This window comes from Lepus europaeus, chromosome 10, assembly GCF_033115175.1.
Source record: "Lepus europaeus isolate LE1 chromosome 10, mLepTim1.pri, whole genome shotgun sequence".
NCBI lineage: Eukaryota > Metazoa > Chordata > Mammalia > Lagomorpha > Leporidae > Lepus > Lepus europaeus.
In genome coordinates this window covers 97422944-97445106 of record NC_084836.1, presented here as the reverse complement: position 1 = coordinate 97445106, position 22163 = coordinate 97422944, and the positions used below count along the sequence as shown (strand labels likewise).

Here is a 22163-nt window from a genome sequence, read left to right as displayed (position 1 = left end):
TCATTTTAAGTCTGGGGGAGTACTGAGAACTGAACACTGGCCTGCCTACAAGAGTAGAAGACAGGGGAACTTGCACTTTCTACTGAATTATTTGTTTTTCTTTTTCAGCAAACATATTCTTTTTAGATATTTTTAAACACAATTTGTTTTTAATATGGGAAATAAAGGTAACGGGCCTTAGTGTGCTTTAGTGGATGTAAAACATCTAGAATAAAGCAGTTACTGTGCCTAGTTTGAACTGTGCCAGGAGTCTTGTGGTCAGGTTGCTGTGAAAAGTATTATCACCAAATGAGATGTTGTTCTGGAAAGAAACTAGACCATAGAGGTGAACAGCTGAAGGAACAATAGGCATGTAGAACATGACAACTGTTTTCAGGGTTTTACAAGCCAAAACGAGAGACTGTGTAGCATTTCTATGAATCGTACCATAGTTGGAAATTTCAGGCGATGTCTTTTATCCTAGATTTACAAGCTGGAACTTTTTCTTATTCACCAGCATGTCTTAGGAGGAAGTGCTAAATTTTTTTAAAAGAAATACTTTGAAAAGTCACTGAGGTCTCCAAACATATTCAAAGTTTAACAAGAAAAAAAATAATAAAATTTGGTTAACTCTTGGAAGGAAAGGGATGCGTGAGAGGGAAAGAGGTACAGCCAGTGAAGTCGTCAGAATCTGTGTATGAGAGCCACAACCTCCTTCCCGAGAATGCCACGTCTTTACCGTCGGTTTAATTCTTGGATCGCCACGTAAAAAAGGCATGCGTGTTGTCTCATGTTAGGACTGAGTGTGGCATTGAAGTTGAGGCAGGGGCGGAATAGCCTCTACACTGAGGAGTTGTTGCTAAATAAGCAAATTGGAGCCAAAATCCTATGGGAACTGTCAGAAACCACTGTGGCAAGGGCTTTGGAATTTAGCAATCCAGGGAATTGGGAATTCAGGCTCTGTGAGGGCCAGAGAAGGTGTCAGCTCACATCTGGGTTTTATACCACTGAGCATGAGGGATACACAAAACAAATTGTGATTCTGGGTGTTGTGTCCTTTTGAGTAGAACTGTTCCAAGAGCTACCTTGGAAGATGGTGAATTTCCCATCACTGCAGAGTGTTCGGGCATTCGGTGGAGTCTTAAATGAGAGGATTTGAAAGAGATGCACATGTCAGTGAGTAAGATTGAGTACTATACTGGAGTCCCTACACAGAACAGAGAGACAAGGAAAGAAATAGAAGGTTTAAGGATTGTAAAGGAAGAGTTGAAATACGGGTTTTTCACAAGAGAGAATATTATCTTCAGAAAAACCTGCAGATTCATCAGATAAATTATTAGGATTAATAAGTAATTTTAGCAAGGGTGCAAAAGTAGCATAAAATGAACACATTCCTATAAATAAGCCACAAACAGGAAATCTAATAATAATATACTTTTTGAAAGATGCTATTTACAATAGCATCCAGAATATAAAGTACCTAGCAGAATTTTATAAAACCTTTTGAGAAAATTATAAGAATGTCTGAAGACATTAAAGGACAGCAGTTTCAATTAGTAAAGAGAGAGACTCATGGATTAGAAGGCTCAGTATTGTAAAGATGTCAATTCTCCCCAAACTGATATGTAGATTCAATGCAATTCCAATAAAAATCCCAACAGGTTTTTTGTGGAACTTGACAAGCTGATTCTAAAATTTATATGGAGGAGAAAAGATGCAAGAATAGCCAAGACATTCCTGAAGAAGAAGAACAAGGTGAGGAGACCTGCCTTACCAGATATAGTTATTTTTAAATTTTTAGTAATTAAGTCAGTTTTGTATTGGCGCTGGGACAGATACATAGACCAGTGGAATAAGATAGCCCCGACGCAGATCCCTGTGTGAATGGAAACAAATGCTGTTGCCATTTTGGTGTGGGAAAGGATGACCTCTACAATAAATAGTGCAGGAGAGTGGGCAACCTGTGAGAGTAAATGCACTTGCACACTTGTCGCATACCCAACACAAAAATCACTTTCAGTTGATGTATGAACATGGAAATTTAAAAGACAAAATGATAAAACATAAAGATGACAATATATAGGAAAGTATATGTATGACAACCCAATAGGAAAGGATTTCTTAAGACTTAAAATGTTGATGAAAAGGAAAGATTGGTGACTTTGACTTCTGAAAATAGATAGCATAAAGAAAATGAGAGGGCAGGCCACAAACTTGGTAAAAGGTACTTGTAATGATAACTGATAAGGGGTGAGTATCTAGAGTATATAAATAACTCCTACAAATCAATGAGAAAATAAAGAACCCAGTAGAACAATGAAGAAAACCCTTGACTAGGTACTTCACAGAAGAGGAAACTCTTTCAACCAATAAGCTGTTAATATTCATTAATATTCATATTAAGGTAAATGTAAGTTAAAACTGCATTTAATGCATTTAAATAGTAAATGCTGATGAGGATACAGAACGGCTGGAGTAATTCACTATGGCTGATGGGAATGTATGTTGGTACAAATATTTTGCAAACCAATTTGGCCTTATATGGTGAGGTTAGAGAATCCCACACCTGGAATTCTTGCACATAAAGACAAGAAGCACATGCAAATTCATTTTCAGAAAAGGACTGTTAACTTCCAACAACCCAAATACTCATCAGTAGTAGAACAGATAAATAAATGTTGATAGAGTCCCAAACTGGAGCACTGCAAAATGGCTGAAGTAAGTGAACTAGACACAACGACCTGGGTGGATCTTAAGAACATGATGTTGACCCCCCAAAAAAGAGATCACTGCTTGACTATGATTCCATTTTTATCTAGAAATAGACTGAGCAATAATAATAAATTGTTGAAAGGACAAAAAATATATGTGATACAAAGAAGTTCAAGCAAGGTGACGATAAACACAAAATACCAAAATCACCTGTAAGAAGAGAAGAAAAAAGCTATAAGGAGGGGAAGAGCCCAAAGAGAACTTCTAAGTTAAATTGGGTGATGAGTCACCTTTTTTAAAAGATTTATTTATTTGTTTGTTTGTTTGTTTATTTATTTATTTATTCGAAAGGCAGAGTTAACAGAGAGGCAGAGAGAGAGAGGGGTCTTCCATTCACTGGTTCACTCCCCAAATGGCCGCAACGGCCAGAGCTGAACTGATCCAAAACCAGGATCCAGGAGCTTCTTCCTGCAGGAACCCAAGGACTTGGGCCGTCTTCCACTGCTTTCCCAGGCCATAGCAGGGAGCTGGATCAGAAGTAAAGCATCTGGGGCCGGCAGCGCGGCTCACTAGGCTAATCCTCCGCCTTGCGGCGCCGGCACACCGGGTTTTAGTCCCGGTCGGGGCACCGATCCTGTCCCGGTTGCCCCTCTTCCAGGCCAGCTCTCTGCTGTGGCCCGGGAGTGCAGTGGAGGATGGCCCAAGTGCTTGGGCCCTGCACCCCATGGGAGACCAGGAGAAGCACCTGGCTCCTGCCATCGGATCAGCGCGGTGCGCCGGCCGCAGCGCGCCAACCGCGGCGGCCATTGGAGGGTGAACCAACGGCAAAAGGAAGACCTTTCTCTCTGTCTCTCACTGTCCACTCTGCCTGTCAAAAAAAAAAAAAAAGAAGTAAAGCATCTGGGACTGGGACCGGTACCTGTATGGGATACCAGCCCTGCAGGCTGCGGTTTACCCGCTATGCCACAGCGCCAGCCCCAATGATTCACTTTTATAAATAAATATAAACAAATTTGGTGGTGGGGTGGGAGTGGGGATTTAAAACCTGACTTTAAAAAAAAAAAAAAAATACTAGTCTTGGTTCCAGTTAAAAAATGAGCAGAAGATGAATGGTCTTTGTTGCCACCTAGTGTTGGTAGAAAATGTCCTCTAGGCTTTGGTGTAGCTGCTAGGTCCTAACTCAGAGGGCTGGGTGTTTCAGAGCAGGAGCAAAAAGTAGAGTCCCCATTGTTTCATCCCTGGATGGGGCTCCTCAGACTGAACTTGTACACCTAGCACTGTGTTCTGCGGGATAAGCCTTTTATTTCCTCCTGTCAAAAAGTGGCTCCTGTTACTTTCTAATATCCTGTACCTGCCTGGAGTCCTGGGGTTTTTGTGTTTGTTTTCATGAAGACTAAGGGAGTAGGGATGCTGGGGTGGTGGAAACCTATGGACATTTAGCTTATGTGAAGGCAGAGAAAGCAAACCACCCGTGACCTGGGCAGTTCCAGTCTGAAGCAGCGTCTCTGCTCTGTGTGTAAGACTTCAGCCCACGAAGCTCTTTTCTCCTCTTTGTATGTAGATTTCCTCCGAGTAAGGTAATGTGAGAACCTCTGGGATTTAAACTCTGAAGATGAGAGCACATGAGCTGTGAGACCCTAATTCCTCTTATCTTCAGGTCTTTCACTAATTTCTCCTCCCACAGTCATGCTGATTTCCAGGAAATACATTTGCTCCTCTTAAAAAAAAAAAAAAAGTATTTATTTATTTAAAAGGAAGAATGACAGAGAAACAGAGACAGAGAGCTTCTGTTCATTGGTTTACTCCCCAAATGGCCACAATGACCAGGTCTGGGCCAGACTGAAGTCAGGAGCTAGGAACTCCACCTGTATCTCCCATAAGGGCAGAAGGGGCCCAGGCACTGGGGTGCATTAACAGGAAACTGGATCAGAAACGAAGTAGCTGAGACTCCAACCTGTACTCATGGAATGCCAGTGTCACAAACCTGTGGCTTAACCTACTGTGCCACAATGCCAGCCCCTTGCTCCTTTCTTAAAACTCTTGCTTCAGTTTGGCAAAATGATTCCTTTGGGCTGACATTTCCTATATTTAATTTTCCCCTTAATTATCAAAGCCAAAATCCCAAGAGTCATCCTTCATTCTTGTCTCTTTCTCTGCTCACTCCATCTTCGGTTCATCTCATCTCCAGATCAAATCATCCTGGCTCCAGAATGTATCTCAAGGGCATCCATTTCCTGTGCCGACCTCTTTCCATGCTTCCTCTCCATACTGCTATTCTTGCCTCTCACCAATCTTTTTTCCTCAAAGCAGCCAATTATTCCTTAACACGTAAATTGGATCACATTCTAAACCTTTAATGATTTCCTCCTGCACTTTAATACCCAAACCCTCTTCAGGGACCTGCGTGGTAATGAATGGACTGACCTTGCTAAACTCATCTCCTCCCACTTCCTTCCATGTGATGCCCTCACTGACCCTGCAGTTCCTGTCACGGCCAGGCCTCTGCCACTTGCCTGTGGGTCATCGCAGATACTGCTCAGACACTGTCCTCTGCCTGCTACCTCCTCCTCCGCTTCATCTGCATCTGATGACTGTATCTCTCTGATGACTGTATGTCTCTGATGACTGTATGTCTCTGATGACTGTGTCTCTGTTCTTCTGTTGCATTTGTCATAGTATGTAATTAATATATTTGTTTAATGTCTTTCACCCACAAATTTGTGTTGTCTGCGAGCGCCAAAACTGTATATTTGTTTGACTTGTCCCTTTGCATTTAGCCCAGTGCCTAATAGGCACACAATATGTATTTGTTGAAAGGATGAATAGAAAAATAATACAAGAATCCTAGCCTACTTAATTGTTCTTCTCCTGCTGCTGAGTACAAAGGTGGTTCTCAGTTTGGGGCCATTCTGTATAATAGTAAAGTAGATTCTTTCTTTTTTAAAGATTTATTTATTTATTTTCAAAGAGGGAGAAACAGGGCAAGAAAGATCTTCTATCTGCTGGTTCACTCCCCAGATGGCCACAAGAGCCAGCACTGGGCCAGGCCGAAGCCAGGAGCCAGGAGCTTCATCCAGGTCTCCAACATGGGTGGCAGGGGCCCAGATACTTGGGCCATCCTCCAGTGCTTTTCCCAGGCCATTAACAAGGAGCTGGCTCAGAAGCAGAGCACCTATGTGGGATAACAGCGTCATAGGCAGCAGCTTAACCTGCTATGCCACAATACCGGCCCCAAAGTAAAATGATTTGAATATAGAAATTTTTATTTCCTTAGAGTAGGTTCTTCATAGGGGGTCTCTAGATCCAAAAGTATAAATATTTCTAAGGCTCATAAAACACATTTCCAAATAATTTATCAGAAAGATTGTCTAGGTTGGAATTTGTAACAGCATCCCTCTTTTGCTTTCTTGGTTTTGAATATATGGAACTCGTAAGAGGAGAACAGTTCAAATAATAAAATTTACCTTCTTGTGCTCATAAAGCTTACTCGCTGAATGCTTATTCTGTGCCACAAAAGAGATGATCTTTACCCCCTTTTGTGAGAGGTGTTCTTATCCTAGTTTTACAGCCTGAAAGTTGAACAGATTTGCTCAAGTTCATATCCCATGTCAAACCATTTTATGTTCCCCCACATACCTCCCTGTGCTAGCTAAATTACACTTGCCAAAACCGTAACAAATTTAATGTTACCCCACCCAAATCCTCTGCTTCCCAACTGCTGCACCCCCTGTAAATGCCTTCCCTCCCACTCACCTACCAGGCCTTGCTTCCTTGCCTCATGCCGGAGGCTAAGTACCGTGCCCCCTTGCCAGACTCCAGTGAGAGCCCAGATCATTTGGCTCTCCAGAGCCTTAATGTGAGCTTCTCCCTGGGATGCAGCTCATCTCTGCATGGCAGTTAATACAATAGCAAGTGGCCTGTTTTTACAGTTTTATTTGTACTCAGTTTTTTGTTTGTTTGTTTGTTTGTTTTTAAATATTTACGTATCTTACTTGAAAGGCAGAGTTAATAGAGAGGGAGAGACAGAGAGAGAGATCTTCCATCTGCTGGTTTACACCCTTCCCCCCCGCCAAATGACCACAACAGCTGGAGCTAGGCCAGACCAATGCTAGGAGCTTCTTCTGGGTCTCCTACGTGGGTGCACAAGCCCAGGCACTTGGACCATTGCCTGCAGCCTTCCCAGGCACATTAACAGGGAGCTGGATTGGAAGTGGAGCAGCCAGGACTTGAACTGGTGCTTACATGAGATGTCAGCATTGCAGGCAGCAGCTTTACATTCTATGCCACAGTGCCTGTGCCCCCACTCCAGTTTACAGAGGTGATCCATCTTGACTCACCATTGCAACAGGCCCCCAAGCACATAAGGCAGAGTTACAGAGAGAGAGAGAGAGAGAGAGAGAGAGAGAGAGAGAGAGAGAGACATCTGCTGGTTCATTCCCCAAATGACCACAACAGCCAGAGCTGGGCAGGTCTGAAACCAGGAACCAAGAACCAAGAACTTCCTCCAGGTCTCTCATGTGAGTGTAGGAGCCCACGTACTTGAGCAATCCTCCTGGTTTCCCAGGCACATTAGCAGGAAGCTGGATTGGAAGTGGAGCAGCTGGGACTCGAGCCGGTGCCCGTATTGTGATGCCAGCATCACAGGTGGTGGTTACAGCACGAGGCTACCCTGGGGATTCTTAATGTTAAACTCTACAGTTTATGATGATCAGAACTTGCTGCCAGGACAGGGTTTGGTGCAGCAGTTTGCGTGTTTGTTGTTTGTCCCAGGTTATAACTCCCTCTAATTTCTCTTAACCTTTCAGGCTCTTCCTGCTTGTCCTATCCAGGCCACCTGTGAGGCTGCCTCCAAGGAAGAAAACAAAGAAAAAAATCGATATGTAAACATCTTGCCTTGTGAGTGTTTGTAGGGTTTCTTGGGATCTAACCTGAAACTATATCTCTAATCAGATTTCCTGAGAATGGAAAGAATCTTGTGATCCATCACAGGAGGGTTAGTAACAAGATTAATGTCAAGCCTTTGGGCTGAAAAGAGCCCTTATGACTCCCAGGGTGAGCCCAGGATTTTTGTGGCAAGGCAAGCCTGCTAAGTTATAGGAAACCATTGAGAGCAGCTTCACTGGGCCAGATAAGAAATGGGTGGTGGTAGTGATGGTGGTGGTGGTGGTGGTGGTAGTGGTGGTGGTGGTGATAGTGGTTTTTTGTAGTGCTCATTGAAACAAGTTCTAATTCAGAATCATCTTTGTAACCCCTCTCTAGAATTAGCCACTGCTAATTATTTGACCCATAACCTACAAATATTTTTTAGGCCAGTTGTCTCCAGAATGGGATGCATAATCCAGTGGTGAGAGGAGGATGTTTGAACTTCACTTTATTTATTTATGAGAGGCAGAGAGAAACATGTATGATCAAGATCCTAAGTGCTGGGCTGAAGCCAATAACCAGGAAAACCATCCAGGACTCCCACCTGAGTGGCAGGAGCCCAATTACTTGAGCCATCACTGCTACCTTCCAGGATCTGCTTTGGTAGGAAGCTGAGATCAGGAGCCAGAGCCAGGAATTGAACACAAGAAATAGCAGGCATCATAACTACTAGCCTGTTGCCTGCCCTATTTGCTTTTTTAATTCATTATTTAAAATTTTTTAATATTTTGAGTGCATAAAATATATTAGCATGCATGTATGATTTATCAATAAATGAGGCAAATATTAGAGATACCTGCCGAATTTTTTTTAACTTATTTGTTTTGAGTCAGAGTTACACAGAGAGAAATCTTCCAACTGCTGGTTCACTCCCCAGATGGCCAGCCAGGCCAAAGCCAGGAGCTTTATTTGGGTCTCCCTTGAGGACAGCATGGGTCCAAACACTTGGGCCATCTTCCACTGCTCTTTCTAAGCCTTCCCTCCCACTCACCTACCAGGCCTTGCATGGAGCTGCCATTAGCCAGGAGCTGGATTGGAAGTGGAATAACCAGGAACAAACCAGCTCTTGTGTGGGATGCTAGCATTATAGCAGCAGCATTACCAGTTACACCACAATGCCAGCCCCACTGCTGAAATTTTTATTGGAGGAATATAGGACCAAAAAATTTAAAACCACTATACCAGATATTTATAGATATTTATGTCTTCATATTTGTGTATAAATGTGCATATGGGTATTATATATATTCAGATATAATTGTACTCATCACTGTGATGTTTCTCTTTTAACAACATATATAGTCAGTCCATCTGTCAAGAAACACTGCTGGGGCAGGTGTTGTGGTGCAGCAGGTTAAACTGTCAGTTGAGATGCCTACATCTCATATCAGAGTACCAGTTCAAGTCCTAACTAGTCTGCTTCCAATCCACTTCCCATTGATGTACCTGGCCGACAGCAAATAATGGCCCAAGGACTTGGATTCTCGCCACTCACATGGAGTCCTTGGCTCCTGGCTTCTGCCTGGCCTAACCCTGCCTGTTGCAGGCATTTGGGGTGAACTAGTAGGTGCTTTCTTTCTGTCTCTCTGTCACTCTGCCTTTCAAATAAAAGCATAAATAAATCTTAGGGGGAAAAAAACTTTCCTTTTTATCAAATATTAATAGTCCATTTAGTGGATATAGCTTTATTTAACTAGTACCTTAATGACAGTTGAGGTGTTTCCCAATTTTTGCTGTTAAAATAGTGTTAGCCTGCATGTATGTTTCTGTATACATAGACACAGATGGCTCAGCTGGCCCGGTTCATTGTGAAACAACATTGCAATTTATTGAAATATTAATTGTTGAATTTTTTTTCCAAGATGACCACTCTAGAGTCCACCTGACACCCGTGGAAGGAGTTCCAGACTCTGATTACATCAACGCTTCATTCATCAATGTAAGGAACTTGGGCTTTTCTTATTCCTCTGAGTGATCATTGACTCGCATCTATTGGTTACTTCTTAGCTGTGCTTTAGGAGGCATATTTGTCATTCCAAGTTTTCCCTGAGGAATTTGATTTTTTTAAAGATGCTTCAAATGTGTTTTGTTTACCCTGTCATTCCCAAAGGTTTCCCATGCAGAAATCTGAATCTAAATGTATATTCTATAAGAATCAGTGAGTCCTTTGTTGAGCTTATTCAAATAACAACAAACAAAACAAGACCTAGCCCTCAATATCAAAAATAAGCAAGAGGGGCTGGTGCTGTGACAGCAGGTTAAGCCACTGTGTTCAGTGCCGGAATCCCACATAAGCATCAGTTCGTGTCCCAGCTGCTCCACTTCCAATCCAGCTCCCTGCTGAGATGGCCTAGGTCTTTGGGCCCCTGCACCCACATGAGAGACCTGGATGAAGCTCCTGGCTTCAGCCTGGTCCAGCCCAGGCTATTGCGGCCAACTAGAGAGTGAACCATCGGATAGAAGATCTCTCTGTCTCTCCTCTCTTTGTAACTCTGACTTTCAAGTAAATCAATCTTTTAATAATAATAATAATAAGCAAGGACAAGATAAGAATCCCTGGTACCAGGAAGGTGAGGTTAGTCTTGTCTACTACTGACCAAGGCCTGTGGAAAGAACTGTCACTGGGAAGTTTTTAGGGAAGATCTAAAGAATGTTTATAGAGATGGTGTGAAAGACTTGAATGTGTTTTGTGGGTGGGAGGAAAGAGCATGAAGAGTGAGTTTGAAAAAGAGAAAGAGGAGAGAAATGTAGAAAGAGCAAGCCTAACTCCCGAGGAGGACACCTGAAGGGACTGCTGGTGGAATTGGCGCACTTGGGTTCACAGTAGCATTAGTCACAATGGCCAAAAGGTTGAAGCAACCCAGGAGTCCTTCAACTGATGAATGAGTACATACAAGGTTATATATTCACGTAGGACCAAGTACTATTCAGCCTTTAAAAGGAAGGAAATTCTGACATGCTCCAACACCCTGAAGACATTATGCTGAGTGAAATAATCAGTCAGAAACTGGCAAATATCATCTTTTTCTGCATATTTGTGGTACCTGGAGTAGTCAGAATCACAGAGAATACCAAGAGCTGGTGGAAGAGGGAAGGAATTCATGTTCAGTATGTACAGTTCCCATTGGGCAAGATGAAAAGTTCTGGACTTGGATGTGGGGATGGCTGCACATCAGTGAGTGTACTTAATGCTATAAAGCCACACCCCTAAAAATGGCTAAGGGTTTAAATTTGTTACATTTGGGGCCGGCGCCATGGCTCACTTGGTTAATCCTCCACCTGCAGCGCCAGCATCCCATATGGGCGCCGGTTCTAGTCCCAGTTGCTCTTCTTCCAGTCCAGCTCTCTGCTGTGGCCTGGGAGGGCAGTGGAGGATGGCCCGAGTGCTTGGGCCCCTGCACCTGCATGGGAAACCAGGAGGAAACACCTGGCTCCTGGCTTCAGATTGGCGCAGTGCCTGCCATGGTGGCCATTTGGGGAGTGAACCAACGGAAGGAAGACCTTTCTCTCTGTCTCTCTCTCTCTCACTGTTTACAACTCTACCTGTCAAATAAAAAAATTTTTTTGTTACATTTTACCACATGGGAAAAAAAGAGTACTGATGGAGAAATTAGTGTTGAACATAGGGTTTAGAAGAGAGAGCTGATTTGTGGGCACAGTTGCAAATTGAGGCAAGTCTCTGTCTGTTTTCTTTATGAAGTCAAGTCATAGTTCTCTACTGCAAAAGGGGATGGGACTGTGGCGTGAGTGAAAGTTTAGAACAGCAGCTGAGTTCCATAGGAAAGGTTGCTAAGGAGGCAGAGAAAAGAGCCAGTCTTGCTGCACTGAGTGCCTGCCTTCAACAGGAAGTCCCTGAGGGGTACTTTTCTCCAGCTGACCCTGATGGATGATTGCTAAACACATAGCACGTGTTGGTCAGCAGGACTGGGGAGTGTGTGTCTGCTTCAAAGAGTCCGCAAGGGTCTCAGATCCAGCAGAGAAAAGAAGTGTGAGGAATGAACCCATCTACTTGGGAGAGGGGCTGAGATCAAAGAACTGGAGGTCTCGGTAGTGAAAGAGCAGCAGAAGAAGGGAAGGAAGATGGAGGAGCGAGAGGTGTGGCCCCAACACAGGCCGTCAGAGGACTTCAGGGTGGGGGCGGTCCAGGTGTCCCTGCCAGAGTGGATATGCTGCAGTGTTTAGTGGGATGGCTGCACATCGGTGTGAGTGTGCTTAATACCACAAAACTAGACACCTAAGATTGTGAATTTAAGTGATATGTTACCACAGGTTGGAAGTAAAGGGACCCTATGAGAGAAATAACTGCTGTGGTAGCTCAGGAGCATGGAGAAAGGCTGGTAATCAGCTGCAGTTCCCAGAACTTAGATCAAAGATGCTGATGAAGAAGCTGGGAGGGAAAGGTTAATCACCCAGGCAACATTCGTTGTTGTTGTTGTTGATTTTTTTTTTTTTTTTTTTTTGACAGGCAGAGTGGACAGTGAGAAAGAGACAGAGAGAAAGGTCTTCCTTTTGCCGTTGGTTCACCCTCCAATGGCCGCCGCGGTAGGCACGCTGCGGCCGGCACACCGCGCTGATCCGATGGCAGGAGCCAGGTGTTTCTGGTCTCCCATGGGGTGCAGGGCCCAAGGACTTGGGCCATCCTCCACTGCACTCCCTGGCCACAGCAGAGAGCTGGCCTGGAAGAGGGGCAACCGGGACAGGATCGGAGCCCCGACCGGGACTAGAACCCGGTGTGCCAGCACCGCAAGGCAGAGGATTAGCCTAGTGAGCCGTGGCACCGGCCGATTTTTTTTTTTTTTTTTTTTAACAGGTAGAGTTATAGACAGAGAGAGAGAGAGAGACAGAGAGAAAGGTCTTCCTTCCGTTGGTTCACTCCAAATGGCCGCTACGGCCAGCACTGTGCCAATCCGAAGCCAGGAGCCAGGTGCCTCTCCCTGGTGTCTCATGTAGGTGCAGGGGCCTAAGCACTTGGGCCATCCTCCACTGCCCCCCCCCCCCCCCCGACTCCGCACGACAGCAGAGAGCTGGACTGGAAGAGGAGCAACCGGGACTAGAACCGGTGCTCATATGGGATGTCAGTGCCGCAGGCAGAGGATTAACCAAGTGAACCAGGGTGCTGGCCCCAAGATTGATTTATTTATTTGAAAGGCAATTACAGAGAGGCAGAGGCAGAAAGAGGGAGAGAGGTCTCCCATCCTCTGGTTGACTCCCCAGTGGCTGCAGCTGCTGGAGCTGGGCCGATCTGAAACCAGGAGCTAGGAGCTTCTTCCAGGTCTCCCACATTGGCACAGGGGCCCAAACACTTGGGCCATCCTCCACTGCCTTCCCAGGCTACACAGCAGAGAGCTGGATCAGAAGCAGAGCAGCCAGGACTCGAACCAGTACTCATATGGGATGCTGGCACTGTAGGCAGTGGCTTTACCCACTATGCCACAGCGCTAGCCTCCAGGCAATGTTTTACAGCTGCCCAGGTTCGTTTTCTAGTACTGTCACCTATGAGCAGCATGACTTTGGGCAAAATGTTGAATATCTTTGCCACTCGGCTTTTTCTCTAAAATGAGGAAACTGAATTGCCTGCCCCGTGGGTTTGTGTGGATTTAATGAGCTAATGCACAAGTGCGTGGCACAGAACTTGGCATAGAGCAAGTGTTCAATAAATAGTATTTCCTCCTATGTTCAATAAATAGTATTTCCTCCATTTAAAACCAGTGGATCTGAAAACTCCTGGTATTAATTAAACAATTCATTTAGGAAGATTTGTCTAGCATGAATTATAACTACTACACAAAAAAACTGAAGAATCTAGCAGTATCAGTTACAGTGTGTCCAGCTGCAGGTAAGAGAATATTCAATTAAAAGTGGCCCAGACAGGAACATTTCTTTATCTCAGGTAATGTGAGGGCAGATGTAAGCCAGTTCTAGGGTCGGCTCAGGTTGGCTAAGTCTGTGGCCCAGTGTTGCCTGTCTTCCTGCTCAGGTAGCCTCAGCCTGCCAGCGCATCTCATGGTGCCAGCTTGCTGCACAACAGCCAGCACAGAGGAGGAGCAGCTGGCTGTGCTTTTTTCTGCAGAGGGGTTAGGAGTCTTGCCACCAGCCCTGGATCCTTCAAGGCCAGCAGGCCAGGATTAGATCACATGCTTACCTCACCTCTACAGGCACTGGCTAGGACACTGACAGTCGTGGCTTGCCCACCTGAGACTGGGGAATGGTCATCTTCTAACCCAGTGGAAGGTTCATATCCAAGTGGGTTTTTTTGTGTGTTTGTTTGTTTAAGACTTGTTTATTTGAAAGGCAGAGTTACAGAGAGAGGAGAAAGAGGTCTTCCATATGCTGGTTTACTCCCCAAATGGCCACAACAAGCAGGGCTGGGCCAATCTGAAGCCAGGAGCCAGGAGCTTCTTCAGGGTCTCCTGTGTGCAGTGGCCCAAGTACTTGGGCCATCTTTCTCTGCTTTCCAAGGCACACTAGCAGGGAGCTGGATCAGAAGTGGAGCAGCCGGGACTCAAACCAGCACCCATATAGGATACTGGCAGTGCAGGCAGCAGTTTTTCCCACTATGCCATAGCGCTGGACCCCTTGATAGTTGTTAGAGAAATACTAATAGGGAGCATAAGAGTTTAGATAAAGAGAGTTTAATTGAGGAAGCTTATGAACTCACTTAAGGTAGAAAAGCAGGAGGGAAAATCCCTGTGCTTAACCAAGAGTAGGAAGCCAGGATTAAAGATTTAGGTTCTGCAGTTTGTAAAACTCGGTCAACATTTTTTGAGCACCTGCTGTGTGCTAAGTGCTATAGGCAGGCTAAAAATTATGGAGATAAGATGTGGTTGCAGGTATAACACACAGATCATTTCCTGTAACGTGCTACATGTGTGAAGGCGGTACTGCCAGGTTCTGTGGAGTTCGATAAAAACAAACATTTAGATCAATCTGCTAATCCAGTAGAGCTCAGGATAAGTCAGAGTTCAAGGAATAACGCTGAGCAGAAACTTACAAGCAAGAGAAGCATGAACACAGTCATAGAAACTGGAAACTGCAGTTTTAATTATGTATGGTGTAAGAAGGGAAGTGGTGGGAAATGAGTCCTGGGGTATTGGGAGAGACTTGATCTTGGGAAATACTGAATGTGAAATGTGTCCATTGGGGATCTTGATTGCAGATAACAGAGTCAACTTATTGTCCCCCTCTTTTCAGCAGGAAGTGGAGGTGTTTTATAAGATATTAGGTAGTTTACAAAAGCTGTGGGAAGGCCATTGAACCAATCTTGGGTGCTGCATAGCTAGGAACGGAGCAACCAAAGGTGTACACAACTAGCCCATGTGACTGTCCCAGGAAAACCTCTGCACAGGTGCCTCTGAAGAACTGGATGCTGCTGTAGCCATGCTTGCCTCGGGATCTGATCTTAGCACAGTCAACCTCACATTGCTCACCCCTGCCCCACGTCCTGGGGGGAGCATCTGCTGCAAAGCACCTAGGTCTCGTGAAGAGCTGAGCTATGAAGGAGGCAAGAAAATTTAGATTTTCGTTTCCCAGACCGTAGAGTAGCAAAGTCAAACTAGAAGGGGCTGAGACCAGGTGCTAAGTGAGCCACATCATAGTGTCACTGGTTTTCAATACTGTTAATCCTTGAACTTGAACTTGGTGTGTAGGGTAGAGTGACAGAGATCTTCCAGCACTGTTTCACTCCTCAGATGGCTGCACCAGCTGGGACTGAGCCAGGCCAAGGCCAGGAGACAGGAACTCTGTCTAGGTCTCCTCACATGGTCTTAGGCGCCCAAGTACCTGAGTCATTTTCTGCTGCTTTCCCAGGCATATTAGTAGGGAGCTGGATCAGAAGCAGAGCTGCCAGAGGGGAGGGGGCAGGACTAGGGTGTACTATCGTGTACCAGGTAAAGCCATTGCCTGCAATGCCAGCATCCCATTTGGACACTGGTTCAAGTCTCAGCTACTCCATTTCTAATCGAGCTCCCTGCTGGTGCTCCTAGGAAAGCAGCAGAAGATGGCCCAGGTGCTTGGGTCCCTGCACACATGTGGGAAACCCAGAAGAAGCTCTTGGCTCCTGGCTTCAGCCTGGCCCAGCCCTGGCCATTGAAGTCCTCTAGGGTGTGAACCAGTGGATATGAGATCTCTCTCTGTAACTATGCCTTTCAAATTAATTAATTAATTAATTAAAAAAGAAAAAACAGAGCAGCCGGAACTCAAACCACCACTCTGATATGGGGTGCCAGTGTTGAAGGTGGCAGCTTAATCTGCTGTGCCACAATGCCAGCTCCAGACACTGCCTTTTGCGGAAGCAAATTCAGGGGTCATGTGTTGAGTGCTTGTTGTAGGCTGCCAATTACACTCACCAAGCCCTTTTTTCCCAAGGTTGCTGACTCTAAACGTGCTTCCTCTTTTGTTGGGAAGCAACCCTGCCCTGCCTTTGGTTGAAGTGGAATAGAAATGGCTTCTCGGATTTAGAGCCCTTCCTTCATGTAGACACTGCCTAGCAGACTTGCATTTTACATCACTGCTCTGTGTGACAGGGTGGCCCATCTGTGACACTCCTCTCACTGCTGCCTGAGAGGGGCAGGGATGCTTCACAAGCCTGAAATCAAATGGGTTTCACTTCCCTAGGGCTCCTCAGGTGGACACTGCATTTGGAAAGTGAGGTTGGACAGATGTTTAGCTAGAACACTGAGGACTGAAAAGGAGGGTTAACTGCAAGTCACTAGTTTTTCAGAGGCTCCTTCTCTGGGGAGTCTCCCACCACCTGTCACAGAGAGGCCTGTTGGCAAGCACTGAGAGTTGTTGCACTGTCCCCACAGGCTGCTCCCACAAAGTCTTTGCACCTCAGCAAACAAGAAAATAACCCTTTGTCCTTCCCAGCTTCATTCCTGAAACACCACATAGGCTTCTGCCTTGGAGAGTTCTTACCCACTCAAACCAGAGCCTACATCATCAGCTGCTCATGAGCATCAGAAGCGAGGTCTAGCCTAAGAGTTGGTGTTTGGCTATTTCTATACCAGTGTTCATCTTTGAAAACACTAACTAGGACATCTGAGTTTTGTAATCTTTGATTTCTGGGTCCAAAGCTAATCCCTCAGGAATTTCTAGAATGGAAATTCTTGTTGATTGCTTGGACCAGTTCACAAGGGAGGCTTTGTTAACTGATTGGAGAATTTCATTCCTATTCATTTTTGGTTTTAATTTTCTTTTTCTCCCTACTCCCCCCACCCCAGGGCTACCAAGAAAAGAACAAATTCATAGCTGCACAAGGTAATTACAGCTTCTTATTCTTGGGCTTAACCATGATCACAGGGTGGGTTTGGGTTTTTTCTTCCAAATGCTAATTGAATTAATCAGAATGTGGTAGCTTTTCTGTACTAGTTACCACCTAAAAGAAATGTGATCCACCTTACAAGTGACTTAGTATCCAAGTCCTGTAGAAGAAGTCCTTGTATATATGCATAAAGACTGAAAGAAGCTTTACACACACACACACACACACACAATACAGTCTAATGAGGCCCTGGGTGCTAGCCGTGGCTGCCCAGAGTTCAAATTTGTAGTCAGCCTTCAGGGAGGGTTGGCCAACTCCTGGGGCCCAGGCTGGCTTTTTTCCCAAAGCTCCTAGGTCTGCACTCCATTGTGATTTGCAGAAAGGTAGTCTGGGAACAGGGACAGAGTGGCCTGGTGCTGGTCCTACACATGCTCTGCACATGTTTCAACAGCCAGTAGCTGTTCTGACAAGTGACTTCTGTCTTGGGATCCCAGCAGAAATACCTGATGTTTGCAGCAGTGAGAAGTAATTGATGTGGTTGTCTACCAGCACTGATTTATGCAGCCATTCAGTGAATATTTACTTAATTTAATTGATGGTAGGAATGTTTACAGCAAATAAATATATTAACCGAAAGTTTAGAAAGTGACTATACTTTTTATTACCATAGCCAGTAGCCACCTGTGGTTATTTAAAATAAATTTAAAATTTAAAATTCAGATTATTGTACTGGTCACATTTCTAGGTTCAATAGCTAATGCTTCTAGAAGCTACCATATAAATGCAGAGACAGAGATAAAGCAAGTCAGACAGAGATAAAGCAAAGTGGACAGGGAAAGCCTCAGAGCCTTCTTGCCCTTGCAGTCTCCCAGGGACCTGGCCATCACCCAAGCAGGCCCAGCTTTCCCTCGCTCTGTCACTGTCCCTCCAGAGCCCAGCTCAGACACCACCTATTCAGTGATGACTGTGGCACCGTCAACCCTGTGCGGCCTCTTTCTGTTTGCCGTGTTGATAGTGTCAAAATATTTGTTGCACAGAGGTCATCTGTGACTTCCTGATAGACCTTGTCACACTCTCCCATCCTCTTGAACCTGTCCACGCCAGCTCACACCCTGAAGCCCTGCTGCATTCTTTCCTGACGTTCAGTTCTCTTGATTTTTCTTATTTTCTAGGTGTTATTTCTCTGACTTTTGTTCCTCTTTCTGCCCCTTAAATATAATCTGATTTCTTCCCAGATCTATGGATGACCCCTTCCTTAAAGCCCCACCCCTTCTTTCATGGCCCCGGCTCTCTCAGTTCTGCCCATCCACCTGGGCCTCCTTAGTCTGCTAATTCAGACTAAACTCAGACTTGATTCTGTCTGAATTTCAGTCATGCTGAGGATCCCCTGCACTTTTTGACCCTGCTTGTCTTCAGTGTTCTCTCGAGAGACCTTCTTATACCCATCGGTGGACTACCTGCTGCCTCTCTTGAGCCTCTGAGCCATGTTTTCAGAAGGATTTTTTATTCCTCCACCTGGGTACACCAAGACTTAAGATTCAACATCAGAGACTAAAACGTAACCCCCCTATTCGATTCGAAGTGTTAGTCAGGCCTTTCATGAAAATACCATAAGGAGTTGCCATTCTCTTCAGTGCAAGCCTTTCCTAGCCTGGCCGCCACCCCGCAGATTCTGGAACTTACATCTTTCTGACCCGTTTGCTGCCACTCTCTACCCACTGCACAGCAGCCTTGGGTGAACTCCTTACAGCCCTGGGCTGCTTTGCTCCCTTGCTTTAGCCCCCGGCCCCCTGCCCGGAGTGCCCCTGCCTGTGCCCCTCTGAACCGCCCAGGGCTCAGATGCCACTTCCACCAGATTTTCCTGATCCTGCCGCAGGGCAGCACTTCCTCTCTATGCATCTTCCACATGTGGGTCCACTTCTGTCTCTTTCTGTTTCTCTTTTTTAAGATGATTTTGCTTCTGTTTTTACCTAAGGGAATTCAAGGTTTTAGAAAGTCAAAGGGAACTGTAAGACTTAGAAAAGCAAATTCTTCTCCCCTTTCTTCTTAGTTTTAGCCCAGTTCCCCCGAGGCCACTGTTTTGACCCATTGGCTACTTCTGGTGGGTGATGGTCACCTAACCCTCTCCAGAGCAGCTTACCCTCAGTCACAAACGTCCCCCTCCCATCTCCCAGTCAGTCAGTCGGGTTCTGGGGTAAGGCAGCATTATTATTTTGATACTTACATTATTACAAGTGGATAAACGTTACTCAGTGGGTATTAGGGCTCCTCTCTGCAGTTTGTCCCCTCTTTCCGGGAGCTGATGACTGCCCTTTCCCCGGTCATTTGCTTGTCTGTTTGCCTACCACTAATTGGCCCCTCAGCGTGACTAGCAGTGTATATCTCCTCTTACTTCAGATACACGAGGGCTACATTTTTTAAGTTTGATTTTTTTTTTTTTTTTTTTGAGGGAGGGTGTCTTGGGATCCTTCCAGAACCTTCTTTTTTTTTGTTCCATTGGGATTGGTTGTCTTCTAATCTCTGGCAGTTGTCCTGAGCTCTTCCTTTCATAAGACCTTGGGAGTTCCCTTAGCCTCTCTGCTGTGTTAGGCTCCATTTCTTTCTCTTTTTTTTCTTTGTTCCCTCATTTTTGTTTAGAATCTTTTTGTAGCTTCCTAGAAAAGTGTTTGTGGAAGACAAACAAGTCACCCAATCTTTCTGGGGCTGGTGACACCCACCTCAGAGTGTGACAGGGAGGAGTACACGCCATAGGAAGCGCTTAGTTCTCTGTGTGGCTCATAACATAGTGAGCGCTCACGATTCCTAGTCCTTAACTATAATGTCCTTGGGAGACCCTGAGCTCCATTTATATTTTTATTTATTTATTTATTTATTTATTTTATTTGAAGTCAGAGTTACACAGAGAGAAGGAGAGGCAGAGAGAGAGAGAGAGAGAGCAAGCCATTTATATTTTGACAACCTCCTGTCCTCAGTCATAGTGAGGTGCCTGACACATGCACGGTGGATACGTTTGGAATAGGCAGTTACTAGGTGGCTGAGCAGATGGCTTAGACGTTACTGGGGACTTTTAGGCATGGGCTTCCAAAAGTCAGGAATGGGTATTCCTAATTCCCCAGTATCCTCCTCCTCTTTGATGTGTGGTTTCTTTGTCTTTGCTGTTGGTTACCTTAGGACCAAAAGAAGAAACGGTGAATGATTTCTGGAGGATGATCTGGGAACAAAACACAGCTACTATTGTCATGGTGACCAACCTAAAGGAGAGAAAGGAGGTGAGTGGAGAAATTCGAGAGGAAAACCCTTGACACAGGCCTGACCAGCAGAGGAGCTGCTCTGTGGAGCTCTGGGTTCAACCTGGCTGTGTACCCTGTGTGACTGCTGGGCCAGGAGTTCATCCAGACACAGGCATTGTATCCACCAGGCTTTCCTGTGGCCTGAAGCCTCAGAGGAACCTCAGGGGTACACATGGGGCATATTCCTTGCGTCTGATCACCAGACAGCTCACCCTGCTTCCAAAACAGCCCAAAAGACAGACTCAGGTCATTAGCTAAGGAGAAGCCACAGGGGAATTTGTCTCCCATGGCTTCCCTAGTTCCTCATTCCCTGGTTTCCTGCCCCACCTCCTGAGGCCTTTAGTGTGTATCCCAGAGTTGGAGGAGGGAGCTATATGAGCAGAGACCCTGAGGGGTATGAGGGAATCAGAGGCTTCATCCTGATCCCATAGGCAGCCTCTGACTGCTCCTTTTCCTCTGGTGGCTGCCAAGTCAGTCAGTGCTCATCACTGGGCCACAGCCAGCGCCAATCCTGGGTCCTGAAGAGGCCCCAGAGAGGAATCCCCATGTGCCAGTCTTTCTCAAGGATGGACCTGAGTCACCTTGACCACCATCCTGGGGCATTTCCCCTAAACTCTGCACTGAAGCATCTGTCTCCTCCCAGCACAATCAGATATGTGAGGATTTATTGTCTCAGCATTTAATTTTCATTTTGGGATCCTTCCTAGAATCTTTTTAGTTGTCAGCATTCCACAGTGCCTAGAAGGAATAGTGCTAGGGTTGGGCCTTAGGTTACTTTCCTCCAATCACACCTCTGACTCTTGGAGCTGTGTGGGGCCCAGGTGAGAGAGCAGATGTTTAGCCTCTCCTGGCAGGTTTACCTCAGTCCACTGCTGACCTCTTCCTAGACAGATGCTGGTTACAGGGGTGCAGACAGCTTGCCCCAGAGCATCACCTGGGGCATTGTGGGAGTGCAGGTTTTTGCATGGCTTTAGATTTGCCCTGAACTGAAGAGGTGGGGAGGGGAAGATTGGAAAGTATGGGGCTGGGACTGTGTCAAAGTGAAATTGTTCTAAACAAGGTGGAAGAGGAGGAATTTGGGGAAAGCACAGATCCAAGGTGAGGGAAGAAGCCATAGACTCTCTGGGGTCTTTAGGCTTTGTGGTCCCTTGCCTTCAGGCCCTTTGCACCTGCCAGGGCAGCCTGAGATCAGGGGATGCATGTCTGTTTCCTTCCAGTGTAAGTGTGCCCAGTACTGGCCAGACCAAGGCTGCTGGACCTATGGGAATATCCGCGTGTCTGTTGAGGATGTGACCGTCCTAGTGGACTACACAGTACGAAAGTTCTGCATCCAGCAGGTACTATCTCCTACCTCCTGTTTGTCTCCATTCTCGTTTAGAGTCTGCTGACCACCAAGATGGAAGGAACAGGCTCAATCCTGCCCCTCTTCCTCTGTGTGGTCAGAAACTGCTGAGTGTACAGTGTGTTAGGATTCTGAACCCTGCAGTCAGGCTCCAGGAAACTTCTCTGTCATTGCTAAGGAAGTAGCGTTGTGAGGACTGGGGAAAGCACACGATGGGATGGTGTGTGACGTCTCGGATGTGACCGAGTGCCTCGGGGCCGTGTCAGGAGCCGGTCAGTCTCCCGGTTTTGAAACTGTCTTCCTGTCCTACTCCAAAGGCTCCTGGCATCAGGGGTGTGGTGGGCATGCCCTGGGCCTCCACAGCAACCTGGAGACTGAGCAAATGTTGCCCTCAGCCAAGGGGCAGGAGGTGCTGTGGAAGGGAGACTTAGCGCAGGTTAAGAGCCCTGTGTTTCAGCTCTGACCCTGCCATTTACTTCTGCGACCTCAAGCAGGCCATTTAACTCATCTGGCTTTCACTGTCTTTATCTGTAGACCACAAGTAGTAGTAACTGCCCTGTGCATTCTCCCTCCACACCTTCCCATTGTCACTGCCAGCCACAGCTCTCACTCTCTCACCCCTGCTGCTACCCCTGGCTATCAGGGCCAACCATAGGCT

General features: G+C 45.9%; 1 protein-coding gene across 3 annotated transcripts in view; it reads left to right on the top strand.

The window, feature by feature from the left end:
- The window catches only part of PTPRA (protein tyrosine phosphatase receptor type A), a 155242-nt gene that overhangs the window by 118895 nt on the left and 14184 nt on the right, over positions 1-22163 (top strand). For all 3 annotated transcript variants that reach the window (XM_062203944.1, XM_062203946.1, XM_062203945.1), the window contains 5 exons: positions 7497-7587; positions 9477-9553; positions 16833-16869; positions 20045-20142; positions 21381-21500. In XM_062203944.1, the coding sequence (XP_062059928.1) occupies positions 7497-7587; positions 9477-9553; positions 16833-16869; positions 20045-20142; positions 21381-21500 (423 nt within the window). The remainder of the gene's footprint in view (positions 1-7496; positions 7588-9476; positions 9554-16832; positions 16870-20044; positions 20143-21380; positions 21501-22163) is intronic.